Genomic DNA, 14,937 nt, shown 5'->3' on the forward strand with positions numbered 1-14,937 from the left:
GTCTTCTGGCTGCCATGGTTTCTGATAAGAAGTCAGTTGTTAATCTTATTGGGTTCCTTGTAAGTGAAAATTCATTTTTCACTTTCTGCTTTCACTATTTATACTATGATCTGTCTTTCTTAGAACTCTTTACATTTATCCTACTTGGAGTTTGTTGAGACTCTTGGGTTCGTGAATTAAAGTTTTCATCAAATTTGAGAAATTTTCAAACATTATTTCTTAGAATATTTTCTCTATTTTTTCTACTCCTTCCTCTCTCACCTCTCCTTCCAGCACTCCCATTATGTATGCTGAGTCATCTAATGGTATCCCACATTTCTCTGAGGATCTCTTCATTTTTCTTTTTTTGCTGTTGTGTCCTCTAATGAATCTTTCTTTTCAGTTTTTGTACTTTCCAAATCCAGAATTTACATTTGTTTTTGGTTTTTTAAAATAATTTCTACCTCTTTATTGATATCCTCCATTTAATGAAATATTGAAGTTTTTAATCTGTTTTCACAGGCAGTTTCTTTTGCCTTGTGAAACTGGCTATTTTAGGTAATACATTGTAGTGAGTCTGGGTACTGGCTGATCTCCTTTCCCTTCCCTAGGGGTTGGTTATTGTTATTTGCTTGTTTATTTGTTTAGTGACTGGATTATTTTGGTGACGTCTGTTCTCTCCTCTCACCTCACAGTGTAAAGCCTCTGATATTGCTCCTCAGATGGTGCAGCCTTGGGCATCTGCACAGTCATCTTGGGAGGACAGTATTTTGCAGTCCCTTTAACTGTCCCTGTCCTTGACCACACCCAGCAGTTAAGTTCCATTAATTGCTGGCTGGTTGCTCTGTTGTTGTCAACAGTGCCCTGGGACACAAATTTCTCCACAGATTGATCCAATTAAACTCAGGCTCCTTTATAGAGATAGTTTTTGAGTTCAGTTTTTGAGATTTGTCTGATCCCAGGAAGGCTCTTCTTAGTTGTCTGTTTCCCTGGCTCTGGCAAGTAAACTAGCTGGCCTATGACTTAGCTTATATCTTGTATGCATCTACCAGTTGACTCTGAATTGCTTTACAGCGCAACCTCCATTGTTTTGAGGATGTCGTTAGGCTTGAATATCCCCACAGTCTATTGCAAATGAAGTCAGCTCCTTTGGGAAGAGATTCTAACCTCTCTGTTTTATGGCCTACTTCTTCCTCTGGGCCAATGCTCTGGAGCTGGGGGAGGGGACAGTGGCATACTTCTGAGTGACACCTATGCTTTTGGAGCTGGGTGCTTGGCAGAGTGGGGTCCTGCCATAGCCTCTGGTCTATTTGGCTTGCCTCTCCCTGAATGGAACCTCTGCTTTACACATGAGCTGGTGATTAGGGCCCCAGTAGTTTTAGCATGCTGCCCCCAAGGTAAAGTCCCTATCTCTCAAGTCTGGGCTAGGCTAAAGAAGAGAATATCCACCTCTCAGTTGCACTTGCTTGAAGCTTAGGCTCTGTAACTGGTATCTGGGGGCAGAAACGGAGATTGTAAAGTCCTGCCCCTCCCAGGAAGATACAGTAGCCCTCCAACTGGGAGCTGGGAGGAGAGGCAGCTCTGTGTTCTTTTCTGCACCCACCTGAAGAAGCGTTTGCTCCAAGCTGAACTGCGAAGAGGGAGCATAGGAGTAGGCTGTGGTTCAAACACCGCAGACTCTTCCTGTTCTTACCAAGTTTTAGTTAAGTTTTCTTAAATAAATGTTTTTTCATTTGTTGTATGCCGTTGGTACCATGTCCAGAGACTTTAGTGTTTTGTTTTTTGTTTTTTAATGATTTTCACTAATTTTACTGGGAAGCAGATCCACAGAGCTCTCCATGTTGCCATGCTGGAAATGGAAACTTTATATACTTCTTGACTTAGTCAACATATCAGTTGTATTTCTCCAAGGAATAAAAAGCTTGTTATACACTGTAATGTTCTTTAATCCTGATATCTCTTGACTCTGTCATTGATCAAGAGTGATGAGCAAAAACAATATCCTGTTCATTTTGATGAGCAGTGAGAGTTATGTTTGAAAAGTATTAATGTGCTTTTCTATTTTTCTTTCTGAACATAATAATCTCCAGCCTAGTCTACCTAGGGCATTCATTTGCTAGTAGAGACTTTAGAATTTGATGCAGAATGAAAATAAAATGGCTAAGGTAACATTCAGCTCCCTTCTCCAAAAGCTGGATTTTGGAACCCCACAGTACAATGAGAGTCAGGATTAATTGAGGGAGAAAAGGCATTCCAAATTTCTTTTCCTTACCATTTAGAATATCAAAAAAGAAAAACAAACAAACAAACCCATAAAGATCACTCCTTCTGTCCACTTCTTTCCCCAATCTATGGGGGAAGTTAAACATGGGAGTTTATTTTTAGATAAGTGGCAAGAAAAGGAGCATTTAGGGAGAAGAAGAAGAGATGAGTTTTCAGATACATCTGAATTTCCACTTTCTGAGGAGAAGCATTGGGAGGGAGGAGTGTTAATAAACCAAGAAAAAAGATGAGCACAGGAGCCACTGAACCACATTCCTTATTTGGGAATCTACGGAGACCACTATGCAACAGGTCTCATTCACCACAAGGCAACAACCCAGCTTCGTTGGGAGTGGTTGGCCTAAAACAGAGAGAAGAACACGTGAGTGCTCCTAAGCCTCCATCAGATCATCTGAGGCATGGAAACTCAATTGAGAGCCAGTCTGCCACAGGGTCTGCTGTGGTGGATAAAAGGACTACATGGCCTGGGCTGGAGATGGACTTCTAGGCCAGGGGTTGAACAGAAGGCAGGGCATTGACTCAAGTTCTAGAAACAATGAAAGCCGAGAAGAGACCAAGTCATCAAGAGCAAAATGGCCCATGCTTCCTGGAGACATTGCCAAGCCAAAAGAACAGACACAAGTTCACCAGCTCCATGCTGCAGCACTGGGTGCCAGTGCCCAGGTGAACAAAGATCAGGGCAGAGAGGAGCAGATGTCAGCCAGCATGCTGCCAAGGACTTGACCGCGGCCAGAGTCCCTCTCATCCCTCCCTGCTCCACCAAGGCCATGAGACCATGTAACCTCATCTCTCTCCCCTCCAGTTTGGCCATGATCTCAGAGAGAAAAGCAGGTGAGAGTGAGGTTCTGTGAGGGTTGGAGCATTTCCAGTCAACTTTAACTGAACATACCAACTGAGACTGTTTACAATAAGAGACTGCACTCAGGTTTATTTCATACCTTTTTTCTATTTTCCCCTAATAGCCAATAGTATTATAGACAGCTGAAGACAAAATAAAGGAGCTGCATTGTCTTTGCACTTCTGATTTGTAATTTGAGTAAATTCTGTAGCAACACTGCAAGAACAATAATAATGTTTATGAGTGTCCTGGGCACATAATACATAAAATTTTTCTCTTTACCTCCCCTTTTTTCTTCTCACCAGAGTGGGCACTTTTCAAATATATATTTTTGGCTGCCCAGCATCCAAACACCCTCTTTTAGAGGAGAGTATACCAAAATAGATCAAAGTAAAGTCATGGCCTCCCCTAATATTATGGAAGCCAGGCTAGGCAGTTATTCCTCTGCCTGACCCTCACAGCTAATTCAGCGCATGTAACCGAGGCCTACCTAGTGGACCCCTTTAAAGCTCAAGGGAGCACCGTCAAGGTGCAGGGAGAAGTAGAGGTTTTCAAGGCAGCAGTGACAACAGAATTTAAATCCTGAGCCTAATGGCAGTGCCCAATGACAGGCAGTCCAGGAGGTCCAGGTCGCCTTATCAAGCTGATCAAATTCAGAGGCATCACCTTGCTGTGTTAGCTGCTGTCTCTGTCAGCTCGGACTGCCACAGCAAAATGCCATAGACTGAGAGGCTTAAACAACAGAAATTTATTTCCTCACAGTTCTGGAGGCTGGGAAGTCCAAGATCAAGTTACCAGCCGACTGAGTTTCTCATGAGAGCCCTCTTCCTGGCTTGCAGAGGCCTCCTCACTGTGTCCTCACATGGCCTTTGCTTGGTGCAGGCACATGGAGAGAGAGAAACAGATCGCTCTCCCTTCTTCCTCTTATAAGGCCCCAATCTTATCAAATTAGGATTCTGCCCCGATGACCTCATTTAGCCTTCATGATGACCTCATTTTAGCCTAAAAGCCCTATTTCCAAGTATAATCACATTGGGGGTTAGGGCTGCCTTCTATTTCTGACCTAATTCTTTAACTTTTAAAATCCATTCTATGAAGTATCTAATATCTTTCCAACAAATCTCTTTTCTGTTTAAGTTAACCAGAGTTAGTTTCTATTGTAGGCAACCATGGACCTAGACTGATCAGAAATTAGTATCAGAAGACAGTCACTCAGAAAACTGGTGTTGGTTATTCGCCCTAATAAGGGCTAAAGAAAATGAAAACTCAGAGTTCAGGAATGGGAAGCTGTCAGCCGTAACAAATCGCTGGATAATTTTTCTTCTGCGGTGATCTTTAATGAAGTGTCCACTGAAAAGAAGGATTTAAGGGATCAAATTATCACTGCCATTGAAGAGTGTGAACGGCATGAAGAATTTAAAGATGCTAGGGTGAGGTGGCTGCTTCTAATGAGACTGGACAGCTTAAAGAAGAGATGACAAGCTCAAAACTCTATATTTTAGCTCAAGGCATAGACCCAGGGAATTTCTCTGGTTGTGATAAATGTCTTCATAAATGTCTGCAAAAATCAAATGCAAATTTAAAATTCTGTGGGTGCCTGGATAAAGTCCATTGAATTTCCAGCCTTACCAAGTCACTTATGTGAAAGTGATAGTACTGATCAGGAAATAATGAAAAATTGAATATACAGGAGAACACGGAGGCCTGGAAGCACCCCCCCACACACACCAAGCCACACTCTATACCAAGCCTTGCTTGACAGCCAAAGAAGACCCACCTCATTTCTCTTTGCATCTTCATCATCTTACATCAGGGTTGAGCCAGAGAGCTGGCTTTACCTACAAACCTTGATCATCTCACCTTCACCACAGGGCATCATGCTAGCAAGACCTGAAGAGTAAGCTGGATTGGTACCTTCAATACCTTGTTAAGACACAAGTAGGCTAGAGGATGGGAGAAAAGTACTTGCAAATATAGAGATCTGCCACTTCAGGAAAGTTGCTATGGGTCCAGTGATCATAAACTCCAAAGTACATGGCAAATATCTTGTTTCTCTAATAGTAAGAGTTGTCATCCTTGGTGGGCCATTCTGGCTTTTGCAGGTAACATGTTCAACATTTGCATGTACTTATTCAACCCATTTACCAGGTGATTCAAAAGGCTTCTACTTTTAAATGGCTATATTACCTAGAAATTTTGGTCCAGGAGATCCAGTGATGCCCAAAGGGTCTGTGGAAAATCAAAGAGCTCTAAAAGGGAAGCACAAAACAGGTCCCCAGATTTTAGAGCAACAGTGTAGCCTCTTCACTATGTTACTATCCTTTTGAGGGATAGGTGTTGGTTTGCCCAACAAGCAGACCCAAGTAGAGATACCAGGTGACTATGGAAAATACGCATTATGAACTGGAGCGCTATCTGATCCATCTGGCCAGAAAGTCAGATGGACCCACCGCTAGCTGGCTCATCAGCGAGGGCTATATACTGAGTTGTGACAAGCAATCTCCCTGAGCCCGCTGCTCTCACTCTCATGTTCTTACTCCTGCGGCACTGCCACTCGTCCTGCAGCCTGAAGAGAAGTGTTGGGTGACTAGCTGTCTGAAAACATTTGAGCCTGTACTCTGGAAATTTCTAAGTGATAGGCTGGCAAAAGCCAGACGTGGACGGCTGACAGGACACCTCCATTTAGGCGCAGGCCTAAAGTTCAGTGGAGAAGAAAAACCACTACAATTCCACTTGGATGAAAAGAGTTTTGATCAGCATATCTCGTTGCCCACTTGAGCTGGAAGAGTAGACTGAGAAAACACTCTATCTAAAACTAAGCCATGAGCAATGACTGAAAGGTCACACATAGAGGCTACCAATGGCAAAAGATTTAGGAAAGAGGTATATGGTGGGACCTTTCAACACAGACCTACAGTGACAGAATATTTATGTACAATCAAAAGTTATGCACTGTGTAACTAATAAGGACCGACTGTATAGCACAGGGAATGCTACTCAATACTCTGTAATGGCCTAAATGGGAAAAGAATTTTAAAAAGAGTGGATATATGTATATGTATAACTGATTCATTTTGCTGTACACCTACAACTAACACAACATTGTAAATCAACTATACTCCAGTAAAATTTTTTTTTTTTAATTTATGCACTGTGAAGGAGGCTGCTAATAATCAGGTGGAAGAGTTGATACATTCTATTCTACAATGCCAGTCATTCTCCTGTGTCCAGCTGCACAAGTACTTGCTCAGTGGACTCATAAAGTATCTATAGCTACAAGTATGTACAGCTAGGCCATACAAGGACACAGCTGCCCCAACTCAAGATGCCTTGGCTACTTGCCCAACCAGAGATCAACTGAAACTCCCAATATTGAACTATATCTTGAAAGAAGAACCAGCCAGGTTGATCACATTTTTCTATTGTGTAGTGGGGAATCAACTTGTCTTCACTAGAATAACTGCTTATTCTGGATTTTTCCCCTTGCTTGGCATGCTTCTCCTAGGTTCACTGGTCACAGACTTACTGAAAATATTACATACTGTAAGTTTTGGCTGTCTTCTTGAAAATTAGCTTCTCTGCCTGTCTTCTGAGCCTGCCTTTTCAATCTTCAGGTTGATTCCGTGATTTACATAATATCTTTCTGCTCAAACTCTTTCCTGCTTAAGTTAACCATAGTTTTTAGTGTCTGAAACTATAAATTCTGGCACAGCTCCTCCCATGTCTTACTCTTTGACCTACTTCTCTTTCATTTCTTCCATCATCTGGCTCATAAGGCGAACAGTTGAGGCAACTCTATGACCTAAGCCAGGTCATCCATTCATTCCCACACCAAATATTAGGCACTATGCAGGCACTAGTGATACACAGAATCGATGTGTCTGTTACCAGGGATGAGGACCTATGAGAAGGGATGCCTTGGAGATCAAGGAAACTGGATATGTAAATGAACTTGGGAGAAGCAATCAGTGATCTATGATTACATATTAACTTGATATTAGGTCTATAATTTGGATATTAGTTCTTTTTTTAGTAAAACGTGCTTAGATCATCTACCTGCAACGTGTGAGCCTTGGAGTCAGACAAAAATCTCACAGCCCGTTTTGTGTTAATATGAGCTTCCAGGTCCTTAGCTTCAGTTAAGCTTCTTATTCATCTTCCTGCTCTGAAGAGGTTTTTAAAGATACCTTCCAGTTGTATGAAAAACTAAAGGGATGGAGTCATCGAAACAATATTAGAAGGACAATGTTTTTATTTTATGCAAAATCTTTTACTTCTGAATGCCATGAGTTTACAAAGCACATTAACCCTTGATAGCCTAGAGATTGTGATATGTTGTTTAACTGATTCACTCATGTTTAAACAAAATTCTCAAACCATCTTCCTAAAATATAAGTTTGTTTTCTAGCACAGTACTGTAGCCAAGATACAATCCTACATTGAGCCTAAAGTTCACAGGATGCTCTAGGGCTAGTCTTCTCAATGGCCCTCCCCTCGCTATAGACCTGTAGATTACAGAGGTATAGTAAATAAGACAGTGCCCACCGGCACCAAGTCTTGCTCTGCATTTTATCTTTTTATTACATTTCTGGTTTCATTCTGAGTTGTCATTTAGCACCCTTTTGTTTTTTTATTGGAAGGAATATTTTGGCTAAAATGAGCTTATTTGACTGAGATTTGATTGTACCATCTCTGGCACTCTCACTAAGTACTTTTTAAAAATAAATTAACTTTTAGCATGAGGCTTCTCCTTTGGCATATCAAGACCAGCTACAGTCTAAGCCAATATCTATTTTAGTGTCTAATATAAATCAAGAACTAAACCATGAAAGCTCTCCTGACCAATAGCTGGAAAGGTGGTTGAGAGATAGGGAAAACAATTTCTTTTAACTAGAAAATTTTGTCTATTTGATATAAATAATACCTAAAAAGTAATGTCTGAAATGTCTATGTTCCTTAGATAGCCCCCCACCCTTTTTTTTTTTTTGTCTTTCAAGAGTCTTGCCAAGATGATATGAGATTAACATTGTTATAGAAAACTAATATCCCAGGAGAGGATCTCTCAATCCCTGATCTTCTTAACAATGGGCCTGGAGGCTCTACAGTTTGTTCTGAGAGAGGATTAACACTTTAACCAAGTGTCAAAAGGGAAATAGCAGGCATATTCTAAGGAAGCAAAATGTGGCAGATGTCACTATCTCTCTGGAATAGTGTTAGTTCTTATCTTAAAAACAGAAGCTAAAAATAAGATTAGGTGTGTCATCTTCACTAGGGAGTTTTAATTTGCATTCAGATGCCACCATGGATTGTCACAAAACACATGGTGGTTCTTTAAATAGTAAGTTCAGAGAAAGTGTGTTAAGGTCCAGGAAACTGAGATCCAGTTGGAGAGTCAAGGTTATGACACCATACCCTGTTTTCTCCCAAGTCATCTCCAGGTGTTTCAGGATTGGCTTCCATTGGGAAATTATATCTCTAAGAACTGTCTGATTTCAAACTTTAGGTTCCAAATAAATATTTCCACTTAGATCCTATGGTAGATGTCTTTATTGGGCAACTTTGTATCAAAGAATTACGTTCTTGGGACCACCAAGGTGTAGGAGGCCTTAGAATTCAACTATCTGCAGTTTAGAACTCAAATCTTAATTCTGATCTCTCATCACTTCATGCAGAAGGACAGGGGAGCAGCAGAAGTGTAGATAACTAACAAGGAGGTCATACATGGTCTTTAGAAGTCCTTTGGGCAGCATGAAGACAGGGTAGAAGGATTGAATATTCTAGTCTCTAAACTACGGACCATGAAGGGAGAACCCAGAGGGGTTCTCACAACTGCCTCTAATATGACAGGATGAGGCTTATTGGAGGACTTATCCTGCTGCGGGTACAACTTGGATTCTGTCCAATCATCTAACACTTGCTTGGATATGGCTGACTTCACAAAAAGGAGGAGCATCTACAAAGTCATCATTTACCTAGAGGAGTTCTCTACACATCAGGGAGGTCTCCTCACCCAAGCCCCTCTGCCCAGCCATGGTAAAGTGGAGATCAGTCTGGCTTGTGGGTCTCAGCATCTGACCTGCATCATGATGGGTCATGGTAGACCTGAGCTGTCCAATTCAGGAGCCACTAACCCCCTGCAGCTATTGAGCACTTGAGATGTGGATAATGCAACTGAAAAACTGCATTTTAAAATTTAACTTTAATTAATTTAAGTTTAAACTTTAAAACAAATATTTGATCCAATTATTGAACAGCTTTCAAATATGTTTGGAACAGTGGTATATGAACTTACTTTTTCAATTGTAAATTTTATGAAATCTTATTACAGTTCAAGTATTTCCAAGGAAAATTTAGTGTTTGAATTGGGATATGCTGTAAGTGTCAAATACAAACCAGATTTTGAAAATTTAATATAAAAAAAGAATGTACTGTATCTCATTGATAATTTTTATACTGATTATATGTTGGAATAATAATTGTTAAACATACTGGGTTAAATAAAACATTACTAAAATGAATAATGGCTCATTATGTTTTTATTGGGCAGTGCTGGACTAGTTTATCCTGGGAAACTATCTCTATATTTGCAGCATCTATATTGAATATATGCCAGAGAGGATGGGAAGCCAAGGTAGAAATTCCCCTCAAGCAGCCAAGAATTCCCCTCAACCTTCCTGCACACCTGTTCCAAACTCAAAGTACTTTATAAACAGTATCTCTGCATAGTACAAACTTGGTGACTGCTTTGCTCTTTCCTGGGCCAAGCCAGGTGGCCTCGGTGACTTTCTCCTTCAGTTCTCATAACTGTGTCATGTTCACGGCAGTAACGCCTGCACCAGCCTGGGGACGGAAATACAGGCCTGGTGGAAATAGAAACATTGAACTCCCCTCCTTACACACTCTCATGACTTTTCCTTAAAAACTCCATAAAACCAGTGCAGCCTTAATGCATGGATCATATTCCATCCTCCCCAGAATACAATGAGCATTTTCTCTTCTTTCTTATTTGTCTAGAATCATTTCATTCTTCATTTCTTCCACTGATATCTATTGAGCCCTTTCTTTGTGCCAGGCACTGTGTTGGGCATGGAGGTAAGGAACACACACCTTCTAAATGTCCATTGATGGAGGAATGCATAAAGAAGATGTGGTACATATATACGATGGAATATTACTCAGCCATAAAAAAGAACAAAATAATGCCATTTGCAGAGACATGGATGGACCTAGAGATTGTCATACTGAGTGAAGTAAGTCAGACAGAGAAAGAAAAATATCATATGATATCGCTTATATGTGGAATCTGAAAAAAAAGGGTACAAATGAACTTATCTACAAAACAGATATACAGTTACAGATGTAGAAAATAAACTTATGGCTAAAAATATTTTAAACATAGAAGTAAAACGGGGGGAGGGATAAATTGGAAGATTGGAATTGACATATACACACTACTGTACATAAAATAGATAACTAATAAAGACCTATTGTATAGCACAGGGAACTCTACTCAATATTCTGTATTGAGTAGAGAATGGCCTACATGGGAAAAGAATCTAAAAAAGAGTGGATATATGTATATGTATAACAGATTCACCTTTGCTGTACACCTGAAACTAACACAACATTGTAAATCAGCTACACTCCAATAAAAGTTAAAAAAACAAAACACACACACACCTTGCCCTCAAGGAGATCCAATCTAAAAGGAAGACATTTAAATAATAATTAAATATATTAAATAAATTAAATAATAGCTTGATTAGGGGAAGATGGACTACGCCCATGGTACGAGGAGAGACGTCAACCATAAGCGGAATTACCAAGGAGCTGTCCCTTGGTTTTGGTCTGGAAGGAAGGCAAACAGGAGAGATGGCATTCCAGGTGGGAGACAGTAAGTACAAGCGTGTGGAGGCATGAGGCTGCATGGTGCCTTGGAAAATGCAAGTGGGCTGGTCTCTCTTGGATATAAGAAACAAGGCATAAGAGGGAAGTCAAGGGAGGGGGGTGGCCAACACGGGGCCACTAAGTTCCCATTTATAAGATATCACGAAGAGAAGAGGAAGATCAGAGAACTCTTCAAATGGTCAACAGGTTATGTAAGTTTCCTCCTCCTCCCTCCAGATTGGCTTACATTTTTCCAGCAAGTTAAGAAGTTCTCATTCTCCTAGGGGTCACTGCAGAACCTGGCGTTTCTAAGATGTCTGGCCTCATCCTTGTCATCCAACAGCATCTGTTGGGAGCCTAGTATGGGCCAGTCACTTTCCCGCTATAATAAAGATGCAGAAGACTGGCTTCCTAACGAACCTCAGGACCTCACGGTCAGTCCAGCGAGATATTAATAACACAAAGCAGACGTAGTTTGGAAGGGAACCATTATTTTTTTCCTTTCTTATGACCTGGGAATAAGAAGCATGTGTTTAAAGTGTTTTGGAGATAGAGATATCCTGCTCCCCAAATCACTGTTACCTATTCTCAGCCTTCTTTCTCTGCAACTAATGACCTAAGCAGAGAGGGAAGATCTAAAAAAGAGAGGGAAGATCTTGAAAAACCAGTGTTTGTGCGGACCTCATTCCTAAATCTCCAGGGCTTAAATCATTCTCTGGACTGTTTCTCATACATAACAGTTCATTACGATCACAAATTAAGAGAATGTTCATTATAGTACATAGTGGAGAAGAGAAGCTTAAGCTTGGGCAAGTCCAAAGTACCTTCCCTTTCATTTTCAAGAGTAAAATGAGAACATGCCAAAAACTGAACGCATAAGAACTCCATTAGATGTAGAACAGATCAATGCTCTGAGATCAACAGTTTGAATATTGTTAAATTTTCCATAGTCGCATAATGACTTCAAAAATAATCAGCGTTCCTTCATACACCGTGGGCAATAATGAGCTAAAACAGATCTTATACACACCACAGCTTTACGTATTATCCATCCAAGAGCCTCACTGTGTCATGAAATTCAGTAGTTCATTGTTTCCTGACCCTGAACGGCTGCAGTCGTCATGAAAACACTGCCATGGCCCAAGCTCCCAAATTGGAAGCCAATCCAAACCTGCCACGTGGTAGAGCCTCCCCACTTCACTCAGCAGGTGAAAGGCAAGCATGGGGCACCCCCATCAGCCAGGGGCTGGACGACACCGGGCAGCCAGAGGTCAAGGAATCATCTGTGCTGAGAGGACGATTTGCTGAACTCAAATCCAAAGTTCTTCCTGTCTAAACCCATAGGGGATTGCTTTACTGTCTAGAGCTACGGTAGCTCGCTTTGAGTTCAAATCTGTATTGTGGAATTTGAACCATCAAAACACCCATCACCATAAAAAAGCTCTGTGAGTCGTGTTAACAAAACAGAAAGAACTTCTGCCAAGAGCTGAGAAATAAATTCCTTCTTTCATGCTGCTTGGACCACAGCATAATGAGGGCTCCCAAGCTCTCTCTGCACTAATAAAATGGAATGCCCAGGCTTCTCCTTTTGATGTGTTCCAGTTTAAAAGTTTAGAGTTGATGCCTCTTCATCCTTAATTTATCTTCCCTTGTAAATATTTCTGTACCATTTCCAATATCTAAAGTCTACACATTTCCAAAAAATAATTCATTCCTTCTCCTATTTCAGTTGTATAACTTTATGTTATGGGTCAAATTTGGGGCTAAATAAACATACCTCAGGCTACAGCTCTGCAAATACCTCTGGCAGCAAATTAACTCAAACAAATGTTTTGGTTGGGTGACGAGGTTATTTTTAATGATCTTCCTGATCTGCCTAGAGGCCCAAGGATAGACTAGGTGAACTCCCAAAGGCTTTTCTAACTTTGTATTTTCTGCCACATTAATATACAGTTCTCAAGTTCATTGAAATAGTTGGTTTAAAATTTCACCACCAGAGGGTGCTACTTGTTTGCTTCTAAAATTCATTTCTTGTCACGTGAAAAACAGGGGCCCTGCTACCAAAGAATCATCACCACGCCAGACAGCATTACCCAAGAAAGGTTTTCAGAAGGCCTGTAGGCAGCGCTCTACTTCAAGGAATCCGATTTCACTTGTCTTTTGATGTTATGTGTTTAAAACCAAAATTGAAAAGCTCTGATTTATATATGCTGTACTGATTTATATATGCTGTAAACTGATTTACATATGTGCACTGATTTATATATGCTGTAAACCAAGCACGGAATGCGAATCATTTTTCATTTTCATGGCTTTTGTTCAGTATTTACTACACAACAACAATGAACCCAGAATGCTAACATCCTCTTCACCACACCAGACAATAAAATAACAAAGTAAAAAGAGAATTTGCTTAGCTATAAAAACAGTGCTATATTCTCTAACAATGCAACCTTCACTTATCCTATTTTAAGTGCACACATCTCCTGCTTCTGCTTTGGAGTAATTTTGCTTTGGTGTCATTTTTGACTTCTAGGAAGCATTTTGATTGATTAGCTTCAACTTCTCTTATTAGTGTATTTTCACGATTTATTGGGATTTGCACATACATTTTCCACTTGATATTTTCGGGTATGCACGAAGGAGGCATGGAGTTAATTCCCATTCACCCACACGGAGATCGCATGGAAAGTATTTTTAAATTGTGGTAAGAAATTATAGCATGTTGCCATCTGAATTGGCAAAGCAAGTCAGGGGTCAGCAAAGTTTTTCTGAAAAGCACCAGATTACAGTAAAGATTTCAGGCCATGTGAGTCCTAAGTACTCAACCCTACCACGTAGCAAGAAAGCAGTCATATAGACATGCAGGACTGGATATGGCTGTATTCCAAAACACTTTAATTTGAGGAACAGGTGGTTGGCTACAGTTTGCTGACTCCTGCAAATGCTGACTCTTAATGTACACACTCTTCTTACCAATAAAATTCAGAGAAGTTTCTATTACATTATCCTGTGGTGATTTTCCCCCTCCTCACACAGTGTTGACAAACTGTGACCTCATTAAGTTATCCATTTTAAAGTTCATGGGTCCTTTGGAGGAATACCACTGGGTTTCCTCTCCAGCGTTTCCAAAACCAGAGTCAAAGGAGACTTAAGCTTTTGGTGTGTCATTATATTTGTGTCCTGTGAAGATGTCTTATGATAAGATATGAAATCAACAAGAAGGATGTAACTCCCTGGCAATTTCTCCAGAGATCATATGGAAAGTGAACAAAAGACATAGTTTACCTTCGGACTGATGTGTAGCCAGAGGAGTCTGGGTCTCCTTGGAGTAGGACACTACCTCCCTGGGCAGGAAATCCACTTGGGTAACCTTCGACACACCCAGCTTATGCAGTCTTCGTCTAGAAGTAACAAAGGACAAACACTTAGAGAGGGAAGGCATTCCTTGCAGAAGATCTATCAGGAATAAAACAAACAAACCCCAAATACCCACAGCTTCTCAGTACAAGGGGCAGCGTCATGAAGTTGAACTGCAAGTCTGGACACTTGGGGTTTTGGCCCACTTTGCCCCTGTGTTGCTTGGTGGTGTCAGATAGGTCCCTCAGGCTGACCCTCAGCTTTTCTATCTGCAAAACCAGGTCTTGTCCACTTCAAATGAGACCCCTCCATTCTGAGCAACTCTGATTTTTCTTGATTAAAGGTTATAAAGGGAATTTTCATTTGTAATACAGGATTCTAGTCCCTTAGGCAAGAGGGACAAAAGAAAAGTAACGCTTCTCAAATCTGAAGAAGAAAGAGATGATTAGTGGAGTAATTTGTTCTCTATAATAGTAATGAGAGGATGATATTCCAAGGGGGAGTATAACATCTCCCATTTCTCCAGAAAAGAAACTAATACAGATCAGCATGCGAATTCGTTTAAAGATACGTTGATATAGCACAAATTG

General features: G+C 40.6%; 1 protein-coding gene across 2 annotated transcripts in view; it reads right to left on the reverse strand.

The window, feature by feature from the left end:
* The window catches only part of DYNC1I1 (dynein cytoplasmic 1 intermediate chain 1), a 333,523-nt gene that overhangs the window by 225,730 nt on the left and 92,856 nt on the right, over positions 1-14,937 (reverse strand). For both annotated transcript variants that reach the window (XM_061197769.1, XM_061197770.1), the window contains exon 5: positions 14,276-14,391. In XM_061197769.1, the coding sequence (XP_061053752.1) occupies positions 14,276-14,391 (116 nt within the window). The remainder of the gene's footprint in view (positions 1-14,275; positions 14,392-14,937) is intronic.

This window comes from Eubalaena glacialis, chromosome 8, assembly GCF_028564815.1.
Source record: "Eubalaena glacialis isolate mEubGla1 chromosome 8, mEubGla1.1.hap2.+ XY, whole genome shotgun sequence".
In the NCBI taxonomy this organism is placed as follows: domain Eukaryota; kingdom Metazoa; phylum Chordata; class Mammalia; order Artiodactyla; family Balaenidae; genus Eubalaena; species Eubalaena glacialis.